The following is a 26768-nucleotide window of genomic DNA, read 5'->3' on the forward strand; positions in this document are numbered from 1 at the left end:
TAGTACAGTGTAATACTACTCCAACTGTTTACAAAGAAATCCAAAGTGGTAACATTTTCTAGATTTAATTTATTTTGCTAATACGTAGATGTAGAATTTATAATGTATTATGCAGATATGTGTGCAATATTGTAAAACTTTTATTGGTCACATTTCTCACACCACAGGCTTTATCAAGTCTGTATTTGTGATACGGCCTCTCCTCACTTAATGACGTACAGTGGAACCACTACTTGCGAGTTTAATCCGTTCCATGACCTTGCTCGCAACTGGATTTACATGTTTGCAGAGTTAATTTTCCTCATTTAAATTACATAATTGAAATTCAATTAATCCGTTCCAGTAGAATTCTGTGCTTCAATAATTTCGCTAATATAAACTCTATGGCTTATTTATCTATCTAACTTCATCTAATATGACATAATAAACAATATAAATAACATAGAAACCTGATATATATACTCTGAAATGAATAAAATATGTAATTCATGTTGTAGTATGGGCGGTGTCGGTGGTGGACAAGAGTTTGTCTGGAGACCGGACAAAATACTTCTTGAATAATTTAGCTAATATTAATATTATCAGCTTATTTATCTATCACAGTTCATCTAATATGACATAATAAACAATATAAATAACATAGAAACCTGATACTGTATATACTCTAGAATGAATAAAATATGTCATTATACATGTGGCGGCGGCGGCCCATGAGAGTTTGTCTGGAGACAGGACAAAATATTTCTTGAATATTTCGCTATCATCAACTCTACGGCTTATTTGTCTATCACAGTTCATCTAATATGAAATAATAAACAATATAAATAACACAGAAACCTGATATATACTCTAGAATGAATAAAATATGCCATTATGTAACAGGTGGAGGCGGCCACAACTGCTCCCTCTATGTTGTGGTAAACACTGCCATCTAGTGACGGCCTTTTGAAGCCATTACAGTGGACCCCCGGTTAACGATATTTTTTCACTCCAGAAGTATGTTCAGGTGCCAGTACTGACCGAATTTGTTCCCATAAGGAATATTGTGAAGTAGATTAGTCCATTTCAGATCCCCAAACATACAATTACAAACGCACTTACATAAATACGCTTACATAATTGGTCGCATTCGGAGGTGATCGTTATGCGGGGGTCCACTGTATTATAATTATTATTATGTAGTACATTATTATTATACATGTATTATTATTATATATTTTTTTCTTTTTCAACAAGTCGGCCGTCTCCCACCGAGGCAGGGTGACCCAAAGAGAAAGAAAATCCCCAAAAAGAAAATACTTTCATCATCATTCAACACTTTCACCTCACTCACACATAATCACTGTTTTTGCAGAAGTGCCCAGAATACAACAGTTTAGAAGTATATATGTATAAAAATACACAATATATCTCTCCAAACCGCCAATATCCCAAACCCCTCCTTTAGAGTGCAGGCATTGTACTTCCCATTTCCAGGACTCAAGTCTGGTTATATAAAATAACCGGTTTCCCTGAATCCCTTCACTAAATATTAACCTGCTCACACTCCAACAGATCGTTAGGTCCCAAATACCATTTGTCTCAATTCACTTCTATTTAACACACCCATGCACGCTTGCTGGAAGTCCAAACCCCTTGCCCACAACACCTCCTTTACCCCCTCCCTCCAACCTTTTCGAGGACGACCCCTACCCCTCCTTCCTTCCCCTACAGATTTATATGCTCTCCATGTCATTCTACTTTGATCCATTCTCTCTAAATGACCAAACCACCTCAACAACCCCTCTTCAGCCCTCTGACTAATACTTTTATTAACTCCACACCTTCTCCTAATTTCCACACACTGAATTTTCTGCATATTTACACCACACATTGCCCTTAGACAGGGCATCTCCACTGCCTCCAACCGCCTCCTTGCTGCAGCATTTACAACCCAAGCTTCACACCCATATACAGTGGACCCCCGCTTAACGATCACCTCCAAATGCGACCAATTATGTAAGTGTATTTATGTAAGTGCGTTTGTACGTGTATGTTTGGGGGTCTGAAATGGACTAATCTACTTCACAATATTCCTTATGGGAAAAAATTCGGTCAGTACTGGCACCTGAACATACTACTGGAATGAAAAAAGTTCGTTAACCGGGGGTCCACTGTACTACTATACTTTCATACATTCCCTTCTTTGACTCCATAGATAACATTTTTTGCCTTCACATATACCTCAATGCACCACTCACCTTTTTTCCTTCATCAATTCTATGATTAACCTCATCCTTCATAAATCCATCCGCTGACACGTCAGCGGATGGATTTATGGATATTTATGGATATCCAATTTTTCTTTATCTAAATCATTTGATACTCTCATCACCTTACTCTTCTCTATGTTCACTTTCAACTTTTTACCTTCAAACACATTCCCAAATTCGTCCATTAACCTTTGCAATTTTTCTTTAGAATTTCCCATAAGCACAGTATCATCAGCAAAAAGTAACTGTCACTTCCCATTTTGTATTCAATTCCCCATAATTTAATCCAACCCCTCTCCCGAGCACCCTAGCATTTACTTCTTTTACAACCCCATCTATAAATATATACATTAAACAACCATGGTGACATTACACATCCCTGTCTAAGACCTACTTTTATCGGGAAGTAGTCTCCCTCTCTTCTACACACCCTAACCTGAGCCTCACTATCCTCATAAAAACTCTTTACAGCATTTAGTAACCTACCACCTATTCCATACACTTGCAACATCTGCCACATTGCTCCTCTATCCACTCTATCATATGCCTTTTCTAAATCCATAAATGCAATAAAAACTTCCCTACCTTTATCTAAATACTGTTCACATATATGCTTCAATGTAAACACTTGATCTACACATCCCCTACCCACTCTAAAACCTCCTTGCTCATCCGCAATTCTACATCCTGTCTTACCTCTAATTCTTTCAATAATAACCCTACCGTACACTTTTCCTGTCATACTCAGTAAACTTTTTATTTTTTTTTATTATCACACTGGCCGATTCCCACCAAGGCAGGGTGGCCCGAAAAAGAAAAACTTTCACCATCATTCACTCCATCACTGTCTTGCCAGAAGGGTGCTTTACACTACAGTTTTTAAACTGCAACATTAACACCCCTCCTTCAGAGTGCAGGCACTGTACTTCCCATCTCTAGGACTCAAGTCCGGCCTGCCGGTTTCCCTGAACCCCTTCATAAATGTTACTTTGCTCACACTCCAACAGCATGTCAAGTATTAAAAACCATTTGTCTCCATTCACTCCTATCAAACACGCTCACGCATGCCTGCTGGAAGTCCAAGCCCCTCGCACACAAAACCTCCTTTACCCCCTCCCTCCAACCTTTCCTAGGCCGACCCCTACCCCGCCTTCCTTCCACTACAGACTGATACACTCTTGAAGTCATTCTGTTTCGCTCCATTCTCTCTACATGTCCGAACCACCTCAACAACCCTTCCTTAGCCCTCTGGACAACAGTTTTGGTAATCCCGCACCTCCTCCTAACTTCCAAACTACGAATTCTCTGCATTATATTCACACCACACATTGCCCTCAGACATGACATCTCCACTGCCTCCAGCCTTCTCCTCGCTGCAACATTCATCACCCATGCTTCACACCCATATAAGAGCGTTGGTAAAACTATACTCTCATACATTCCCCTCTTTGCCTCCAAGGACAAAGTTCTTTGTCTCCACAGACTCCTCTATAATTTTTACAATCTCTTTTGTCCCCCTTCCCTTTATATAAATTCAAATTCAAAGTTTATTCTCTATAAGGATTACAATGCTGAGTTTACAGAATTTGGGTATTGTGTGGTTTACATGTAATAAAATAATAATTACAGAGTGTACCACTAGAACACCTAGCATGGCTAGGCATTTCGGGCAGACTTAGTTTAAATCTTAAATTTAAAATAATACAAAGTATGAGGTAAGTTGGTATTATGGCTAAGTGACTAAATACTAGTTTGTGAGTTTAGCAATGTGAATGCTTTTGTTTTGGCACAATACATAGTTTCAGTATTGGAGTATCACAGGCCAACTGATGACTAGTTAGGATTCATTATTTTAAGATTGAGATTGATATTTCTTTTTATGGTCAAATGGGTGAGTGAGTAAGTGTGAACCACCAGGTGGTATTCGTGTAATTAGTTGACAGGGTGTATCAGGGAGATAAGATGTTTTCTAATGGTAGTTTTGAAGGTGATGAATGTGTCTGCAGTTCTAGAGATTTCAGGTAGGGTGTTCCAGATTTTTGGGCCTTTGACATACATGTACATTGAATTTTTGTAAAGGTTTAGTCGGACACAGGGAATGTCATAGAGATGTTTGTGTCTGGTGTTATGCCTGTGGGTTCTGTCACAACTATCAAGAAAGCATTTTAGGTCAATGTTAATATTGGAATTTAAGGTCCTGTAGATGTAGATTGCACAGTAGTAAGTGTGGATGTACTGAACAGGGAGTAAGTTTAGATCTATGAAGAGTGGGGGGGGGGGTGTTGCCAGGAATGGGATTTAGTGATTATTCTTACTGCAGCTTTTTGTTGGGTTATTATTGGCTTTAGGTGTGTTGCTGCAGTTGATCCCCAAGCACAAATAGCATAGGTGAGGTATGGATAAATAAGCGAGTGGTATAGGGACAATACACGCTCTCCGCCAATCCCTAGGTACCTTCCCCTCTTCCATACATTTATTAAACAAAAATACCAACCACTCCAACACTGTCTCCCCCTGCTTTTAACATTTCTGTCATGATCCCGTCAGTTCCAGCTGCTTTACCCCCTTTCATTCTACGTAATGCCTCACGCACCTCCCCCACACTCACATCCTGCTCTTCTTCACTCCTAAAAGATGATATACCTCCCTGGCCAGTGCATGAAATTACTGCCTCCCTTTCTTCGTCAACATTTAACCCTTTGACTGTTTCAGTCGTATATATACGTCTTACGCGCCACTGTTTTTGACGTATTTATACGTGTAAATTCTAGCGGCTTCAAATGAAGCGGGAGAAAGCTGGTAGGCCCACATGTGAGAGAATGGGTCTGTGTGATCAGTGTGCACCACATAAAAAAATTCTGCAGCACGCAGTGCATAATGAGAAAAAAAAACGACCGTTTTTTGGGATTAAAACGCCGACTGTATTTTTTTATGACTGTATTTGTATTTTTTTTATGAATAAAAATTCAAAATAGAATGCAATAGTAATACAAGAGGGGCCTAGAGACGTGACTAATGAACAAAGGATATAAGATAAGATAAGATTTCGTTCGGATTTTTAACCCCGGAGGGTTAGCCACCCAGGATAACCCAAGAAAGTCAGTGCATCATCGAGGACTGTCTAACTTATTTCCATTGGGTCCTTAATCTTGTCCCCCAGGATGCGACCCACACCAGTCGACTAACACCCAGGTACCTATTTGCTGCTAGGTGAACATGACAATAGGTGTAAGGAAACGTGTTGAAATGTTTCCACCCGCCGGGAATCGAACCCTGGCCCTCCGTGTGTGAAGCGGGAGCTTTAGCCACCAGGCCAAGAATGTCTACATTGTATATTCTGGACCCTATTTTGAAATTGGCATCTTTTTTAATTTCCGTGAAATTGGCCAAATTGCCAATTTCTGACCACTTTATTGGGTAGTTCAAATCGGTAAATGGGCAGTTTCTTGTACTCAACTGATAGAAAACTATCACCACACCACTCCCCTATACACTTCACTATCACCACACCACTCCACTATACACTTCACTATCACCACACCACTCCACTATACACTTTACTATCACCACACCACTCCACTATACACTTCACTATCACCACACCACTCCACTATACACTTCACTATCACCACACCACTCCACTATACACTTCACTATCACCACACCACTCCACTATACACTTCACTATCACCACACCAATCCACTATACACTTCACTATCACCACACCACTCCACTATACACTTCACTATCACCACACCACTCCACTATACACTTCATAATAATAATAATAAAAAGTAATAAAAAATAATAATAATAGCAATAATAATAATAATAGCAAAAATAATAATAATAATAGCAATAATAATTATAATAATAATATCAATAATAATTATAATAATAAATAAAATAAATAATAACAATAATAATAATAATAATAATTATCTGGTATTATGACTGATACCAGCCAGGTACACCACATCCAATGCTGCACTCAAACCATGACATTCAACAGGAAACACCAGTTTCCTAGAACACTGGTTTGAATTGCAAGACAGGCAACTAACTATACTCAGGCATTTTTTATTTATGACCGGGTTCTAAGCTTTGATTATCCACTATCAGTCTAAACCACTATAACCTGCCAGATACTATCCAGTATTAGTCTACACTAACTTTAACCTGCCAGAAACTATTCAGTATTACTTTACACTAATTATAAAATGCCAGAAACTATCCAGTATTACTCTACACTAACTATAACCTACCAGAAACTGTTCTCTGTCTACCTACCACTTAACACCTGCCAAATACTCTAAGCTACATTTACTCAACACCTGAAAGAAACTATTCTCTGTCTACTGTCACTTAACACCTGCCAGAAGTTGTTCTCTACTCTCATCTCTTCAAAATATTTTCCCAAAATCCTTGTCAGTCTATTTTTGGTCTCATGTTCACATCATTTTAAGAAGTTACTGTGATTATATTACATTGATATGGCGGCAAGTTCGCTAATGAGACCACCTTCTTTCCAGGTCTTCTCCGACTTCAAGCTCTTTCCCGACCCGAGGTTCTTTTCCGAACTCGGTGTCTTCTTCCTTGAACTAAGAGTCCTCTTTCCTGAGGCTCTATTTCCTCGACCTCAGGAACTTCCTCGCCTGAGAACCTTCTCAGACCTAAGGATTGTCTTTCACGACCTCTAGGATTTATTCCTTGATCTCAGGATCTTCTTCTCCGACCTCTTAGTCTTCTTCGTCTACTGTCAGGATCGGCTCCATCTCCACAATCTTCTTCCCCACCTTCAGGGTCTTCCACCATCTCAGTCTTCTTCCCCGACCTCGACCTCAGCCTCGTCAGGGACCTGTGGGTCAGACCTGGTCATGAAGTGCTGAAAACATTTCTTCAGTGAGGTCAGCAAATTCATGAAGAACCATAACCGAAAAGTACTAACTCTAAGAGAGAAACTCTGGCGGAAAATGAGGGAAACGTGCGAGAAGACCCCGGAAGATCTATCTGCCTGTAGGTATCAAGTTCCGATGTGTTCACGCATTAATTTATTATTTCGTAATCTTCACTGTTTTGGTTTTCAAGTTCCAATTTTACGAAGGATACGTTTAATTATTTGATGTAAGCAATGTAACTTGGGCCGGTGGTCGGGATTTTCTCTCAAGCCTTGTTTTATCCATTCTCTCATGCCATCAGGAAGCTTAACTTTGCACATGAGTGCTAGCTCGTTACACATGAAAGCTAAACTGTAGATATCCGAGGTGAAAGTGGACGGAAGAGCCTTCTTGACCTCTGGTGCCATCCATGTCAGCCTTGTACTAGCCTCTGGTGTCTTGGCTTCCATATACAGGGGAGTGGAGTTGATGTTGGTAGCGATTCCTAAATCTATCACAACGCATTTAATTCCTTCAAGGGTATCACACACACATACATTATCTTCCTTAATGTCATTGTGAGCGATTTGGCAAGTCATCAGATACTGGACTGTATCAGCCACACTATTCATAAGCCGTAGAAATGTTTTCAATTTCTCCTTACTCTTCTTCAAAAAACTTTTTATTGTCTGTCCAGAATACTTCGTAATTAAAAGACATCGTTCTAGGTTGATAGCGTAAATTTTCTGGAATCCAGGATGTCCCTGTACTCGGGAGAGGGCCCGGAGTTCGGTATGCATGTTACGGTATGGCTTAGTACCTTTAAATGTCTTTAATACAAGGTCGTGTTTCTTGCAGATTGCTCTCAAACATGTACCATAGCCACCCTCACTCAGATTCTTCACCTGTCCTTGTTTCAGTAGATCGTCAACCATACGCTTATTTATTACCCTCATGCCCTTCTCTTCGGCGAGGTTTTTGATGAGGTCTCGGTAGTCTCCTTCCCCTACCTCAGGGACTTTTTTCCCGACTTAGGAAATTTATTTCCCGATCTCAGGGTCGTCTTCTCCGACCTTGACGTCTGCCTCATGAGAGACCTGTGGGTTAGACCAGGTCATGAAGAGCAAGAGTGTTAAACCAGTGAGGACAGCCAGTCCGAGCAGAACCATCAATGAGAGATATGAATTCGAACTGTTCTAATCTCTCATATAATCCAGCTTTTCCCGGAGAACTTGTATCTCGCTGTAGGCTTGATAAGCATCAATGAAAATACCGACTACAGGCCACTCGGATGTCTGAAGCCTCGGGATCACTTCCGATTTACTCTCAGATGTGGGTCCAACTACCATACTCATCAACACACCCACGTATGGGACGTCGTGAAGATGGTTCCACCAGCTCTTGCTGCCCTAGGTCTCACGCAACACCTCCAGGCGGAGGTTCTCGTTCTCCAGTGCCAGGTTCTCCACCAGGTACCCCAGGCACCTATTTATTACCATCCATGAAGAAACTATTGCTACAGCAACAAAGAGAGCCCTCACAGCACACCACCAAGAACTCATTTTTGAGAAACAAGTCAATTTACTATATAAACGTGTACGTTTATGATCAATAATCTGCTTCTAGCTATTTAACTCAGAATACCAGACCAATGAACAAGTTGCTTATTATGTAACAGTAATAAAATATATGAGACTTATATAGTTATATTCGAATTATTAGTTATTACTTAATGTCAGCTTAGCTTATTATGTAACAGTAATAAAATATGAGACTTATACAATATTCAAATTATTAGTTATTAACGTCGGCTTAGCTTATTATGTAAGAGAAATAAAATATGCGAGACTTAAATAGTTATACGTATTCGAATTATCAGCTATTACTTGATGTCAGCTTATCTTATAGTTGTGGTAATAGTAATTATGGTGAGTATAAATAAGAAGATGGAGTGTCTGTAGCTCAGGAGACGGAGGATCGAGCCTCCACCACCATGTATTGTGCTGAATGCCCCACATGGGTTTAGCTCTTGAAATTTTTTTTTTGGTAGGTTTATCACTGGTTGTGGTGATACATTTAACACTAGTTGTGATGCATGTAATACTGGTTGTGATACGTGTATTACTAGTTAGTAGTTTTGTTAGTATTAGTGCTACAAGAGGCAAGCAAAGGGTGTAGTACTAGTAGTGATAGTTGTAGTACTAGTAGTAGTGATAGTTGTAGTACTAGTACAGTTGTAGTACTAGTAGTGGTGACAGTTGTAGTACTAGTAGAAGAGATAGTTGTAATACTAGTAGTAGTAATAGTTTTAGTACTAGTAATGATAGTTGTAGTACTAGTAGTGGTGAGTTGTAGTACTAGTAGTGATGATAGTTGTACTAGTATTGGTGACAGTTGTAGTACTAGTAGTGATAGTTGTAGTTGTAGTACTAGTATTGGTGATAGTTGCAGTATTAGTTAGTAGTGATAACTGTAGTACTAGTAGTGATGATGGTTGTAGTACTAGTAGTGATAATACTTGTAGTGATGATAGTTGTAGTACTAGTAGTGATAATACTTGTAGTACTAGTAGTGATAATACTTGTAGTACTAGTAGTGATAATACTTGTAGTACTAGTAGTGATAATACTTGTAGTACTAGTAGTGATAATACTTGTAGTACTAGTAGTGATGATACTTGTAGTACTAGTAGTGATGATACTTGTAGTACTAGTAGTGATAATACTTGTAGTACTAGTAGTGAAAATACTTGTAGTACTAGTAGTGATAATACTTGTAGTACTAGTAGTGATAATACTTGTAGTACTAGTCATAATACTTGTAGTACTAGTAGTGATGATAGTTGTAGTACTAGTAGTGATGATAGTTGTAGTACTAGTAGTGATAAAACTTGTAGTACTAGTAGTGATGATAGTTGTAGTACTAGTAGTGATAATACTTGTAGTACTAGTAGTGATAATACTTGTAGTACTAGTAGTGATGATAGTTGTAGTACTAGTAGTGATGATACTTGTAGTACTAGTAGTGATGATACTTGTAGTACTAGTAGTGACAATACTTGTAGTACTAGTAGTGATAATACTTGTAGTAGTGATAATACTTGTAGTACTAGTAGTGATGATAGTTGTAGTACTAGTAGTGATGAAAGTTGTAGTACTAGTAGTGATGATAGTTGTAGTACTATTAGTGATAATACTTGTAGTACTAGTAGTGATACTTGTAGTACTAGTAGTGATAATACTTGTAGTACTAGTAGTGATAATACTTGTAGTACTAGTAGTAATAATACTTGTAGTACTAGTAGTGATGATAGTTGTAGTACTAGTAGTGATGAAAGTTGTAGTACTAGTAGTGATGATAGTTGTAGTACTATTAGTGATAATACTTGTAGTACTAGTAGTGATACTTGTAGTACTAGTAGTGATACTTGTAGTACTAGTAGTGATAATACTTGTAGTACTAGTGATAATACTTGTAGTACAAGTAGTGATAATACTTGTAGTACAAGTAGTGATAATACTTGTAGTACTAGTAGTGATAATACTTGTAGTACTAGTAGTGATAATACTTGTAGTACTAGTAGTGATAATACTTGTAGTACTAGTAGTGATAATACTTGTAGTACTATTAGTGATAATACTTGTACTAGTAGTGATAATACTTGTAGTACTAGTAGTGGTAATACTTGTAGTACTAGTAGTGGTAATACTTGTAGTACTAGTAGTGATAATACTTGTAGTACTAGTAGTGATAATACTTGTAGTACTAGTAGTGATAATACTTGTAGTACTAGTAGTGATAATACTTGTAGTACTAGTAGTGATAGTTGTAGTACTAGTAGTGATAATACTTGTAGTACTAGTGATAATACTTGTAGTACTAGTAGTGATAATACTTGTAGTACTAGTAGTGATAATACTTGTAGTACTAGTGATAATACTTGTAGTACTAGTAGTGATAGTTGTAGTACTAGTAGTGATAATACTTGTAGTACTAGTAGTGATGATACTTGTAGTACTAGTAGTGATGATAGTGTAGTACTAGTAGTGACAATACTTGTAGTACTAGTAGTGATAATACTTGTAGTACTAGTAGTGATGATAGTTGTAGTACTAGTAGTGATAATACTTGTAGTACTAGTAGTGATGATAGTTGTAGTACTAGTAGTGATGATAGTTGTAGTACTAGTAGTGATGATAGTTGTAGTACTAGTAGTGATGATAGTTGTAGTACTAGTAGTGACAATACTTGTAGTACAAGTAGTGACAATACTTGTAGTACTAGTAGTGATGATACTTGTAGTACTAGTGATAATACTTGTAGTACTAGTAGTGATGATAGTTGTACTAGTAGTGATGATAGTTGTAGTACTAGTGTTACGACTTTGATGTCGTAATTTAAATAAAATGTTCCTGGCTCCTAAAGGCTGCTTACACTGCTATCTAGGGGTTATAAAATTACTCTGAAAGCACAGCGAACCTTGGGCCAGCATGTACTCATAGAAATTAAGCATGAGTGCGAAAAATTAACGTTGTATGAGGAAGGACACACAAACTCACCTATACAAAATTATATATAATATAAAAATAATAATAATTTACAGTGGAAACGTTAAATACTCTCCAAAACACAGGCCCCTGAATACTAGGGCTTTACAAATAAACATGAGATCACTTAAACACAAACAGTATACACTAAATAAACTTACCAAAATTCCCCACTCAAACTACCACCAAAACATGATGACTTCACTCCCGTGACCACCCGTCTGGTACCGAACTAAACACACCTCTCATCTGCTACTGTCCTGGCCACTGCCTGACTGACAGCAATAAAACGCGTTCGCTTACACGATATAATACACGTCTACTTACCGTATACTACACGGAAAATGACATGATATATGGAGAGTTATTTTATGTAAATATTATTTTTTACAGTACCCCATAATAACTAGCAGTAGTACTACTAGTGGTGATAGTTATAATACTAGTAGTGGTGATAGTTGAATACTAGTAGTGGTGATAGTTATAATACTAGTAGTGGTGATAGTTATAATACTAGTAGTGGTGATAGTTGTAGTACTAGTAGTGGTGATAGTTGTAGTACTAGTAGTGGTGATAGTTGTAGTACTAGTAGTGGTGATGGTTGTAGTACTAGTAGTGGTGATGGTTGTAGTACAATCTCCCACACACCTGTCTCATAACTCAAATTTCACTGCAGCTTCCCACACACGCACACGCACAGACACAGACACACACACACAGACAGACAGACAGACAGACAGACAGACAGACACACACACAGGTGGGGGAACTCACAAGAAACGATCAAGAGGTATTACCTGGAGTTTACCTGGAGAGAGTTCCGGGGGTCAACGCCCCCGTGGCCCGGTCTGTGACCAGGCCTCCTGGTGGATCAGAGCCTGATCAACCAGGCTGTTACTGCTGGCTGCACGTAAACCAACGTACGAGCCACAGCCTGGCTGGTCAGGAACCGACTTTAGGTGCTTGTCCAGTGCCAGCTTGAAGACTGCCAGGGGTCTGTTGGTAATCCCCCTTATGTATGCTGGGAGGCAGTTGAACAGTCTCGGGCCCCTGACACTTACTGTATGGTCTCTTAACGTGCTAGTGACACCCCTGCTTTTCATTGGGGGGGGGGGTTGCATCGTCTGCCAAGTCTTTTGCTTTCGTAGTGAGTGATTTTCGTGTGCAAGTTCGGTACTAGTCCCTCTAGGATTTTCCAGGTGTATATAATCATGTATCTCTCCCGCCTGCATTCCAGGGAATACAGGTTCAGGAACCTCAAGCGCTCCCAGTAATTGAGGTGTTTTATCTCCGTTATGCGCGCCGTGAAGGTTCTCTGTACATTTTCTAGGTCAGCAATTTCACCTGCCTTGAAAGGTGCTGTTACTGTGCAGCAATATTACAGCCTAGATAGAACAAGTGACCTGAAGTGTCATCATGGGCTTGGCATCCCTAGTTTTGAAGGTTCTCATTATCCATCTTGTCATTTTTCTAGCAGATGCAATTGATACAATGTTATGGTCCTTGAAGGTGAGATCTTCCAACATGATCACTCCCAGGTCTTTGACGTTGGTGTTTCGCTCTATTTTGTGGGCAGAATTTGTTTTGTACTCTGATGAAGATTTAATTTCCTCTTGTTTACCATATCTGAGTAATTGAAATTTCTCATCGTTGAACTTCATATTGTTTTCTGCAGCCCACTGAAAGATTTGGTTGATGTCTGCCTGGAGCCTTGCAGTGTCTGCAATGGAAGACACTGTCATGCAGATTCGGAGCTCAACATGAGATTTAAGGAAGTATTTACAGTAGAGACAGGAAGGACTCTGGGAAGACAGGACAGAGGGGGACACCAACAGGGAATACACCAACACGTGCTGGATGACATACACACTACTGAGGAGGAGGTGAAGAAGCTGCTAAGTGACCTTGATACCTCAAAGGCAATGGGGCCAGACAACATCTCCCTGTGGGTCCTTAGAGAGAGACCAGAAATGCTGTGTGTCCCATTAATCACAATCTTCAACACATTCCTTAAAACTGGACAACTACCTGAGGTATGGAAGACGGCAAATGTAGTTCCCATTTTTAAAAAAGGAGACAGAAAAGAGGCGCTAAACATCTCAGTAGTACCAGTTACCAGAAGATGACTCACTACCACCGTCTGTGTGAATCACTGACTGTTATTCACGTTGTTGCTGACCGTAGCATGTTTTTGAATGCCGTTCACCCGCTAGGCACTGGTGGGTCAGTTTGAGATAGAGAGCAGAGAGAGGCAGGTCGGTTGATGGTGCTTCCCATACTTTCCGTTATAATTATACGTACTAACCAGCCTACGTGAGTATTTTTACCCTATCCACATTATCGAAATTGTCATGTGGGTTCGATAACGTGGATGGGGTAAAAATACTCACATAGGCTGGTTAGTACGTATAATTATAACGGAAAGTACGGGAAGCACCACCAGCCGACCTGCCTCTCTCTGCTCTCTATCTCAGACTGACCCACCAGTGCCTAGCGGGTGAACGGCATTCAAAAACATGCTATGGTCAGCAGCAACGTGAATAACAGTCAGTGATTCACACAGACGGTGGTAGCGAGTCATCTACTGGTAGCTGGTTACTGGTAACTGGTGAAAAGAGGCGCTAAACTACAGACCAGTGTCACTGACGTGTATAGTATGCAAAGTCATGGAGAAGATTATCAGGGGTAGAGTGGTAGAGCACCTGGAACGGAACAAAAGTACAAATGTCAACCAGCACGGTTTCATGGAAGGCAAATCCTGTGTCACAAACCTTCTGGAGTTTTATGATAAAGTAACAGAAGTAAGAGACGAGAGGGAGGGGTGGGTTGATTGCATCTTCTTGGATTGCAAGAAGGCCTTCGACACAGTTCCTCCCAAGACATTAGTGCAGAAACTAGAGGATCAGGCACGTATAACAGGAAGGGCACTTCAGTGGATCAGAGAATACCTGACAGGGAGGCAACAACGAGTCATGGTACGTGATGGGGTATCACAGTGGGCACCTGTGACAAGCGGGGTCCCACAGGGGTCGGTCCTAGGACCAGTGCTATTTTTGGTATACGTGAATGACATGATGGAAGGGATAGACTCAGAGATGATGTGAAGTTAATGAGGAGAATTAAATCAGATGAGGCTCAGGCAGACCTTCAAAGAGACCTGGACAAACTGGAAACCTGGTCCAGCAACTGGCTTCTCGAATTCAACCCTGCCAAATGCAAAGTCATGAAGATTGGAGAAGGGCAAAGAAGACCGCAGACGGAGTATAGGCTAGGTGGCCAACGACTGCAAACGTCACTCAAGGAGAAAGATCTTGGCGTGATTATAACACCGAACACGTCTCCGGAAGCACACATCAACCAGATAACTGCTGCAGCATATGGGCGCCTGGCAAACCTGAGAATAGCGTTCCGATACCTTAGTAAGGAATCATTCAAGACATTGTACACCGTGTACGTCAAGCCCATACTGGAGTATGCAGCACCAGTTTGGAACCCACACCGGGTCAAGCACGTTAAGAAATTAGAGAAAGTGCAAAGGTTTGCAACAAGGTTAGTTCCAGAGCTAAGGGGAATGTCCTATGAAGAAAGGTTAAGGGAAATCAGCCTGACGACACTGGAGGACAGGAGGGTTAGGGGAGGCATGATAACGACATACAAAATACTGCGTGAAATAGACAAGGTGGACAGAGACAAGATGTTCCAGAGATGGGCCACAGAAACAAGGGGCCACTCTTGGAATCTTAAGACTCAGAGGAGTCACAGGGATGTTAGCTAAGAAGGAGTTCTTCAGATATAGAGTGATCAGGAAGTGGAACAGTCTAGCGAGCGATGTAGTGGAGGCAGGTACCATACATAGCTTTAAGACGAGGTATGATAAAGCTCATGGAGCAGGGAAAGAGGACCTAGTAGCGTTCAGTGAAGAGGCGGGGCCAGGAGCTGAGTCTCGACCCCTGCAACTACAATTAGGTGAGTACACACACACACACACACACACACACACACACACACGCACACACGCACACGCACACACGCACACACGCACACACGCACACACGCATGCACACACGCACACACGCACACACGCATGCACACACGCCCACACACACGTGCGCACGCACACACGTGCACACGCGCGCACACACACACACACACACACACGCACACACGCACACACGCACACACGCACACACGCGCACACACGCACACACGCACACACGCATGCACACACGCCCACACGCCCACACGCGCACACGCACACACGTGCACACGCGCGCACACACACACACACACACACACACACACACACACACACACACACACACGCAAGAGGAGAAGCTGGCCATCTTGACGCCATTTTTCTCTACCTTTTCCCCATGATAAGATGAGACGCTTCTTGGTCAAAGCTGCAGATAATTAAGGTGATTCACAAATAACCCGCACATAAAAGAGAGAAGCTTATGACGACGTTTCGGTCCGACTTGGACCATTGACAAAGTCACCGTGACTTTGTCAATGGTCCAAGTCGGACCGAAACGTCGTCGTAAGCTTCTCTCTTTTATGTGCGGGTTATTTGTGTATCGTTCCAGTCACGGTATTGTGCCTTTTTGTTATTTATTAAGGTGATTTTAATGGCCTCCTTTGACCGAGAAAGGTATTTACAGAAGGGTAATTATCGCCTGCTTCCCAGGATGGCAGAAAATATAATGCTTCCCAGGATGGCAGGAAATATAATGCTTCCCAGGATGGCAGGAAATATAATGCTTTCCAGGATGGCAGGAAATATAATGCTTCCCAGGATGGCAGGAAATATAATGCTTCCCAGGATGGCAGGAAATATAATGCTTCCCAGGATGGCAGGAAATATAATGCTTTCCAGGATGGCAGGAAATATAATGCTTCCCAGGATGGCAGGAAATATAATGCTTCCCAGGATGGCAGGAAATATAATGCTTCCCAGGATGGCAGGAAATATAATGCTTCCCAGGATGGCAGGAAATATAATGCTTCCCAGGATGGCAGGAAATATAATGCTTCCCAGGATGGCAGGAAATATAATGCTTCCCAGGATGGCAGGAAATATAATGCTTCCCAGGATGGCAGGAAATATAATGCTTCCCAGGATGGCAGGAAATATAATGCTTCCCAGGATGGCAGGAAATATAATGCTTCCCAGGATGGCAGGAAATATAATGCTTCCCAGGATGGCAGGAAATACAATGCTTCCCAGGATGGCAGGAAATATAATGCTTCCCAGGATGGCAGGAAATATAATGCTTCCCAGGATGGCAGGAAATACAATGCTTCCCAGGATGGCAGGACATATAATATGGCAGGAAATATAATGCTTCCCAGGATGGCAGGAAATATAATGCTTCCCAGGATGGCAGGAAATATAATGCTTCCCCAGGAAATATAAAGGATGGCAGGAAATATAATGCTTCCCAGGATGGCAGGAAATATAATGCTTCCCAGGATGGCAGGAAATATAATGCTTCCCCAGGAAATATAAAGGATGGCAGGAAATATAATGCTTCCCAGGATGGCAGGAAATATAATGCTTCCCAGGATGGCAGGAAATATAATGCTTCCCAGGATGGCAGGAAATATAATGCTTCCCAGGATGGCAGGAAATATAATGCTTCCCAGGATGGCAGGAAATATAATGCTTCCAAGGATGGCAGGAAATATAATGCTTCCCAGGTGACAGTGAAGTGCATAGTGGAGTGGTGTGGTGATAGTGAAGTGTATAGTGGAGTGGTGATAGTGAAGTGTATAGTGGAGTGGTGTGGAGATAGTGAAGTGTATAGTGGAGTGGTGATAGTGAAGTGTATAGTGGAGTGGTGTGGAGATAGTGAAGTGTATAGTGGAGTGGTGATAGTGAAGTGTATAGTGAAGTGTATAGTGGAGTGGTGTGGTGATAGTGAAGTGTATAGTGGAGTGGTGTGGTGATAGTGAAGTGTATAGTGGAGTGGTGTGGTGACAGTGAAGTGTATAGTGGAGTGGTGTGGTGAGTGAAGTGTATAGTGGAGTGGTGTGGTGATAGTGAAGTGTATAGTGGAGTGGTGATAGTGAAGTGTATAGTGGAGTGGTGTGGAGATAGTGAAGTGTATAGTGGAGTGGTGTGGACATAGTGAAGTGTATAGTGGAGTGGTGTGGTGAGTGAAGTGTATAGTGGAGTGGTGTGGTGATAGTGAAGTGTATAGTGGAGTGGAGACAGTGAAGTGTATAGTGGAGTGTGGTGATAGTGAAGTGTAGAGTGGTGTGGTGATAGTGAAGTGTATAGTGGAGTGGTGTGGTGATAGTGAAGTGTATAGTGGAGTGGAGACAGTGAAGTGTATAGTGGAGTGTGGTGATAGTGAAGTGTAGAGTGGTGTGGTGATAGTGAAGTGTAGAGTGGTGTGGTGATAGTGAAGTGTATAGTGGAGTGGTGTGATGATAGTGAAGTGTATAGTGGAGTGGTGATAGTGAAGTGTATAGTGGAGTGGTGTGGTGATAGTGAAGTGTATAGTGGAGTGGTGCGGTGATAGTGAAGTGTATAGTGGAGTGGTGTGATGATAGTGAAGTGTATAGTGGAGTGGTGTGATGATAGTGAAGTGTATAGTGGAGTGGTGTGGCGATAATGAAGTGTATAGTGGAGTGCTCACCCAGGGGGTTTAACCCCCCCCCCCAGCTCTGCTGATGGTGCTCACCCAGGGGGTTTAATCCCCCCCCCAGCTCTGCTGATGGTGCTCACCCGGGGCTTAACACCCCAGCTCAGCTGATGGTGCTCACCCTTGGTTTAACATCCCAGCTCAAATGGTGTGTTCTGAAACTGTCATTCCAAGTTCTGGGGATCTGAAACTGTCATTCTATGTCGATAAATTTTTAGAAAAAAATTATTTTTCCTTATGAAATGATAGAGAATCTTTTCCCGATGGTAATGACACCAAAAGTACGAAATTTGGTCGAAAACTCACGGAATTCCGCTCCCGCGAAGTTATTGGTCTCGGCGACATCTACTCATCGGCGATTTCGCCGACTTTGAGCCCTGTTTTTGGCCAATTCCGTTGTTCCAGTTGACCAAACTCATAGCTATTTCTCTAGAACTCCATGTTTTCTATCAGTTGAGTACAAGAAACTGCCCATTTACCGATTTGAACTACCCAATAAAGTGGTCAGAAATTGGCAATTTGGCCAATTTCACGCAAATTAAAAAAGATGCCAATTTCAAAATAGGGTCCAGAATAAACAATGTAGACATTCTTGGCACTAAAATAACATATCCTCTGTTCATTAGTCACGTCTCTAGGCCCCTCTTTTATTATTATTGCTTTCTATTTTGAATTTTTATTCATACAAAAAAAAAAAAAAATACAAAATTTACTATCATGCAGACTACTTCATTATTGAAAAAATTGTATAAATAATATCAGTGCACTAGTGAAAGACTGTTAGACTCCCCAGTTGAAGTGTATTGGACATGTGGTGTGATTTCCTTACTCCTGAACATTAGTAAAAATCGAACATTTCCGCTACTTTGAGCACAATTTCAAGGTTGTTTTCATCGTGAAAGTAATCAAAATCATCTCTATTTATGTAATATGTTTTCCATTTTATCACCTGAGACCATGAAAACGAGAATACAGGTCTCCCTCAACATTCACGTTTTCAACTTTCACGGGCTTCACACATTCGCGAATTCCCAACCGCCAAATTCCCAACCGCCAAATTCCCAGCCACCAAATTCCCAGCCGCCAAATCATATTCAAGTTTCCCGCCACCTGCGAGTCCCTACTACCCTCCCACCGACCCCCACAACTGGCAGCCAGCCCTCCCACCACTCAGTGTGGCGAGTGTTTCGTTTGTTCATTATTTGCTATTAAACTACAGTACATGTATAAATAATGTAAACCCATTCATGACTGCATATTGGAATGGCTATTCGGACAGGTATTAGACGGTGACATCATATGTTTACTCTTGAACACTGCAAAGAATTAAACATTTCTGCTACAGCTAATAATAACAATAGTAATAATAATAATAATAATAATAATAATAATAATAATAATAATAATAAATATGATATAATTGAAGAAGGAAATTGTACAAAAATACGAGGAAGTGGTTGACACATCATCAGTGTGGCTTTGTTTATGCTGGAGTGAACATTAGTCTCCCTGCTCTTCCAAACATTTCACAATAATTCAGCGGTTGAGGCAGTGGTATTTAATAACATACATGCTATAAATAATAATAGTACATATTATTAATAACATGTATTATTATTAACATGTATGTTATTAAATACCATTGCCTCAATCACTGCCTCTACCACTCCAGTCACACTCAATCTACAAGCACCAAACACAATGAATTATTGTGAAATGTTTGGAAGAGCAGGGAGACTAATGCTCATTCCAGCATAAACAAAGCCACACTGACGATGTGTCAACCACTCCCTCGTATTTTTGTACAATTTCCTTCTTCAATTATATCATATTTATTATTATTATTATTATTACTATTGTTATTATTAGCAATAGCAGAAATGTTCGATTCTTTGCTGTGTTCAAGAGTAAACACATGATGTCATCGTCTAATACCTTTCCTAATAGCCGTTCCAATATACAGTCATGAATGGGTTTACATTATTTATTCCGTAGTTTAATAGCAAATAATGAGCAAACAAAACACTCACCACACTGAGTGGTGGGAGGGCTGGCTGCCAGTTGTGGGGGTCGGAGGGAGGGTAGTAGGGACTCGCAGTGGTGGAGTCTGTGGTATTTAATAACATACATGTTATTAAATAACATACATTATTAAAGCATAACATGTAAATATTTAGTACAATTTACGACGTTTTCATGTATTTTATGATTATTCATGGTTCAACAAGTTAAGGAAGCAGTATTGTAATATATTTCCCTACAATATATTGGGGCACCAAACATTCACGGTTTTACATATTATACATATTATTATTATTACAATATAAATAATTTGTAATTTTTATTCACACAAAAAATACAAGATTTACTGTTATGCCTTGTTGCAAGAATTGTATAAATAACGTCAACCCATTCACGACTGCATACTGAAATGGACAGTGACGTCATTTGTTTACTTTCGAACTTACCCAAAACAATCGAACATTTCTCCTGTGTTGAGCTTAATTTCAAGGTACTTTTCGTCATGAAAGCAATCAAAATCACATCTATTTCTGTAACATATCTTCCATTCCATCAAATGAGACCAAAAAAATGAGAATACAACCATAAAAACCATACGAAAATACCGCTAAGGGGTGGCTAATTGCTGAGAAGTGAACTCCATTATTGATGCTTAGATTTCTTTCATTTTTGGTGTACATTAAGAAGCACCTTTCCATCATACATTGCCCAAGTTTCAATAAGATAGTCCAACAAACGAGATACAATTCACTAGATCAAGAGCAAGAGCCCCTCGCCAGCGTCAAGGAACCTGCCTTGAGGTCTGCTCGCTTATGGAAACAAAAAATCGACCCATCGACTGCTCGTATTTGGAAAAACTCGCACGTGGATGCGCTCGCAAGTAGAGGTTCCACTGTACTTGTTTACTGATGCCTCGGACTTACAACGGGCTCTCTGACTAGTATTCATACCTAAATAATGTATATGAGAGCTCATTTCCTCTATTCTGTTTATTTCAATATAAGTACACTACTGCATAAATATTTAAAAATATACCAGAAATGTTATAAATGGTGGAAAGGTGACAATAAAACAATATCAAAGATGGATGACACAAACTCACTACATTATAGTATGCTCCTCACTTAACAATGAATTCATTTAATGACGTGGTCTTAGGAACAGAACTCCATCGTTAAGTGAGGAGAGGCTGTGTATACACACCCTTCTGTTTTCTTCTATTTTCTTACTAGTTCTTGTTCTGGTTTATTTCCTTTTATCTCCATGGGGAAATTGAACAGAATTCTTCCTACGTAACATGCATCGAAAGAGGCAGCTAAAACGCCGGGAGCAAAGGGCTAGTATCCCCTTTTCCTGCATAAATTACTAAAGTTAAAAAAAACTTTTTTCTTTTTGGGCCATCCTACCTTGGTGGGATTTGGCCAGTTGGCTGAAAGAAGAATAATAATATAGGAAGCTATGTTGAAAGGAACACGAAACAAATTAGGTAGGGAAAATTTTTATAAGAGTACAGATAAATAGAGTCAAACAGTTACAGATGAAGCCCTTGTCAGTTATGAAAAATCAATGGAAAAACTGTATATTCATGTAAAAGCAAGAGTGGGAAGCTATGGTGCAGAGCAGGGCTCTATATGGATGAAAAGGATCATTTCTCCTGGAGGAGTTGGACTCTATGAAGCTGTATTCTGTATATTATTAGCTGTGTGTGGAGCCAAAGAATTTGTGTTGTAATGCAAGAAAATATTTATTGGGTTCAGTTTATTGCTTTCCCCTGTCTCGAATATTTCAATTATCTTGTATGATATCTTTCTAGGTATCCTAGAATCAGATCCATTTCTCAGTAACCAAGTATTAAACTCTATCAATTGTACTAAGACACTAAATATTAATAAATTGTAAAACTAGTGTGAAATGTGATATTCACTTTCTCCACCTTTAATTTTGTTCCCATATATTTCTACCTAATCCTTCTTGCTCCCATGACATGGGATTAATGTGTGCAGCAATCACAACAAGAGGTTCTGCATTGGAAAAATGCTGAATAATGTGAAAAACAAAAATAATTTTTAAAGAAGGCACTTACAGAAACATATTTTTTTTTTTTTTTTTTTTTTTTTTTAAACATGCTGGCCGTCTCCCACCGAGGCAGGGTGACCAGAAAAAGAAACACTTTTACCATCAACCACTATCAGTCTTGCCAGAGGAGTGCAGATATAACGGTTTAGATGTCCATTCAAACAGCAAACATCCCAAATCCCAGTGCAGGAACTGTACTTCCCACCTCCAGGAAACCTTACCTTTGTTATTGTAATAAAATCAGTTGCCAGGAAAACACCACGAATCCCTTCAACTCTAAACAGCAGCTTAGCTAATGGGGATTTCTGAGCTGCTGTGATGTTTGGAAAGTTAGCTGTACCTGACTCCAAGACCTGTAATATTATGATAAATCAGTCAGCACTGAGAGGCATAAAAGGCAGTACAATACAAAGCCTTAAGTGTAACTGAATACAGTAAGATAAAAAAAAGAAGTGTTTCATGTAAATATCTCAGACAAAATGAAAAGGACAGACAGACCTGGACTCCTGGCAAAAACTTGAGAGAATTTGGATTAGGCGTTTCTTGAACTTTGATGAACATTGAGCATAAAGAAGTTTGAAAAAATGTCCTTTTGGTCTCCAGTTGGTGGTGACTGGGTACACATTGTAAGAGCAGAGCCTTCCTAATAAGTGTTATATTTTTGCTAGTGTGGCGGACTGGAGTGCTGTTTCAGAGGAAAAAAAATACACGCAAGTTGATACACATCACAGGTGCTTTTATTAAAATAATACTTGGCAAAAAACAATACTTGGCAAAACAGAAATTATGGTATATGTTTAATAATAACCCACATGGTCTGTATATTTCGAACCCCTTCTGGGATCCTCTTTGGTTATACAGAACAAATGAAAAGTAATATTCATGAGAGTTATTCTGAATAATGATTAGAAGAAAAAAAAAAAAAAGACTATGTGCTTCAATATTTATTTAATACACAGACATTATACTACAGTCTTATACTGTAATGTACATAATGTATACAAAATGATTAATTTATGAAAATACTGCAATGCTGAATCAAGCCTTTAAAATATTGTAAGCATCTTTATTTTGCAGCAATGTTGAACCAGTAAACTGATGATCACTTTGATCTATGTCAGTGTTGTAGATCTATTCATAGTGCCCTTAAACTTGGCCTGAACAGCAAATTTTGGCCTAGATATGTAAAAATGAGTTGGTGCAGTAGATGTGAACAGTATAAAATTCTAGGCTAATGATATGCAGTGCATGAAGGGAATAGCTAACCTTGGACCTGCATTTGGGTTAAAATATCAACTTCGGGTGTTTTCTAGGGTGGTTTTCATGGTTTTACTGGCAGTTTTTTGATACCACTGGTGAAATGGACATAATATGGTTTGTTTTAATTCTTTATTGAGCAAACACACACACACACACACACACACACAAAGGATTCGGATGTGCTTCTAGTAAGTTAGAGATTGGCTCATTTTAAGACCTTTTTACTCTTATGAATTGTTGAATATGAGTTCAAATAGTTATTATTCCAACTTATGACTGAATGGGAACCACCTGCTCCTAAGTCGGGAACTACACAGCTACACATCTCATCTCACTTCCTTTGGGATGGAGTTAGGGCTATCTGATAGGTTACTTGATCTGAAACAATTTCAACAATTTCATGTGTCTAGTTTAAGCTCTAGAATCTTTTCAGATAAGGGACCATAAATGGGATATGGCCAGTTTGATCAAAAAAAAAAAAAAATGTATCATAATAAATATAAATATATGCATAAATATATAAATATAAATCTATAAATATATATAATACACCCATATATATATATAAAGTGGAACCTCAAATTTCGAACTTATCACTTATCGAATGTTTCAAAAATAGAACCCTTTTCTCGAACCAACTTTGTCCCTATTATCGAACACGCCCCTATTTTCAGACCGCCGGGTGCCGAACCTGTCCTCCAGCCCGCTCTGTCCGCGTCCCCGCGCAGGCGCCGTGAGCCAGTCTGGCTTTGTTGATGCTTGAGTGAACACTAACCTGCGCTCTCATTCAAACATTTTATGATTATTTCATTGTGTTTAGTGCTTGTGGGACTGTGAAATAAGCTACCATGGGCCCAAAGGAACTTGCTAGTGGTACTCCTATGGTAAAGAAAGTGAGAAACACCATAGATGTGAAGAAGGAAATAATACAGAAGTATAAGAGTGGTGCGAGATTTGCTGAGCTTACCAGGATGTATGGGAAAAACAAACTGACCATCGGTTCTATCCTGGCAAAGAAAGAACAAATCAAGGAAGCTGATGTTGCAAAAGGTGTTAATGTGCTAACCAAAAAAAGACCACAAATTGGTGAAGAGGTTGAGAAGTTGTTGCTGGTGTGGATCAAGGATAAAGAGATGGCAGGTGATAGTGTTTCAGAGATGATTATTTGTGAAAAGGAAAGGAAGTTGCATGTCGATCTGGTACAGAGAACTCCTGGAATCAGTTCAGTGATAGGACCATGTTCCATTTTAGGGAAATGTTAAAGAGGCACCAGAAACAGAGGACTGTGGACAGTTATTTTGTGAGACAGGGGTCCAGTGACTCTCAAGCTGGCTCTAGTAGCATTAAAAGACAGAGAAGGGAAGTAACCCCAGAGAGGGCTTTGACTGAAGTCCTCATGGAGGGGGATTCTCCTTCCAAGCACTAACCCCAACTCCCTCTCCCCTCCTCCCTATCTTCCAGATGCCATCACCAATCTTCAATAAAGGTAAGTAAAAAAATGTTATTTTATATTTATGTACATAATTGAACACTACAGTATTTGTTGTATGTAAAACTAATTAATCTCTATAAAATGTATTTTTTTATGAACATTTTTGGGTTTCTGGAATGGATTAATTGTATTTCCATTATTTCTTATGAGAAATACTGCTTCGATTTTCAGACTTTTTGAATTTAGAACTAGCTCCTGGAACGGATTAAGTTCGATAAACAGGCATCAAAGTGGGGAAAAACTGCTGATGTACAGTGCTTCTCAACCTCCAACTTCACACTGAAAAGCCAGTTGTAGATCACTAATCGTCCAGATTTATAATGCAAATAAACCAGTTACTTTAAGCCCCAATCATGTTATAATTTATAATACGAAGACTTTATTTGGATTATAAAGCCAATAGGGGTAGTAGCCCAGGATAAGATTAAAATTTGTTCAGATTTTTAACCTGGGGGAAGGTTAGCCACCCAGGAAAGTCAGTGTGTTATTGGGAACTGTTTTATTACCATTGTGGTCCTTCAATCTTGTCCCCCAGGATGCCACCCACACTAGTCGACTAACACCCAGGTACCTACTAACTGTTAGCAGGGGTAAGGTGACAAACACCCAGGTACCTACTTCCTGCTAGGTAATCAAGGGCAACTGCACCTCCGAGGTTCGAACCTGGTGCCTTGGCTGCTAGCCGAAGGTACTACCACTGAGCCCTACTAAACACCACTGTCACTATGTCTAGTTGCATTACAAATGTAATTCAACATACGTGGTTAATAGTAATCTTGAAAAAATGGAGGTTAATTACCTCAGGCAAGCTAGACGAGCTACAGACCTACAAGACACACTCACAACACCAGCCATGTTGACACTGTTTAGGTTTATCAGGGACACTGACGGCTCACGACGTGTCCAGGCATTAGTTTAATATTTTTATGTTGCACCCCATACCCATCCTGCGGGCGGTAGTCAAAGGATTATGAGGTACATAATGGGTCCAGGGACTGAGCCCTAAGTTATGTAGGATTACAGAGGTACATAATGGGTCCAGGGACTGAGCCCCGAAGTTATGTAGGATTACACAGGTACATAATGGGTCCAGGGACTGAGCCCCATAGTTGTGTAGGATTACATAGGTACATAATGGGTCCAGGGACTGAGCCCCGAAGTTATAGCTGAACAAGGTGTAAAGGTAATGAACTCTGAAGTTAGAGAGGTAATGAATCATCTACACGTTTATACATGATTACAATCTTGAACAAATTATTAAGTAATGAGCAATTCACACGTCCACGACTGTAATGGCCTATTAATGCAAATATTAATTAGGTCACACATACATACACATGAGCAAGTGATTGCAGTGATGTACAACCCACCACTTAATAGCAGGAAGCCAAGACAAGAGTACGATGAGAGCAACAGAGCAATGCTTGATACACTAGCTGAGGTTACCAGATGGGACCACATGGTCAAGGCAAAGTTACTAATTGTGGGTGATTTCAGCCACAAGGAGATAGACTGTGGAAAACCTGGAGCCACTTGGGGGACCAGAAACGTGGAGGACTGATGATTGAGGTGTTACCGGAAAACCTCATGC

General features: G+C 40.0%; 1 protein-coding gene across 3 annotated transcripts in view; it reads right to left on the minus strand.

Moving 5' to 3' along the window:
* Nucleotides 1–26100, minus strand: part of LOC128704148 (NFU1 iron-sulfur cluster scaffold homolog, mitochondrial) — a 69554-nt gene extending 43454 nt beyond the window's left edge. For 2 of the 3 annotated variants that reach the window (XM_053799210.2, XM_053799209.2), the window contains exons 1-3: nucleotides 25977–26100; nucleotides 22924–23110; nucleotides 22647–22778 (exon numbers count right to left, since the gene is read on the minus strand). In XM_053799210.2, coding sequence (XP_053655185.1) covers nucleotides 22647–22778; nucleotides 22924–23110; nucleotides 25977–26032 — 375 coding nt within the window. In that variant the 5' untranslated portion in view covers nucleotides 26033–26100. The remainder of the gene's footprint in view (nucleotides 1–22646; nucleotides 22779–22923; nucleotides 23111–25976) is intronic. The other variant, XM_053799211.2, reaches the window with a different exon arrangement.
* Nucleotides 26101–26768: the final 668 nt, after the last annotated feature.

This window comes from Cherax quadricarinatus, chromosome 66 (genome assembly GCF_038502225.1).
Source record: "Cherax quadricarinatus isolate ZL_2023a chromosome 66, ASM3850222v1, whole genome shotgun sequence".
Classification (NCBI taxonomy): domain Eukaryota; kingdom Metazoa; phylum Arthropoda; class Malacostraca; order Decapoda; family Parastacidae; genus Cherax; species Cherax quadricarinatus.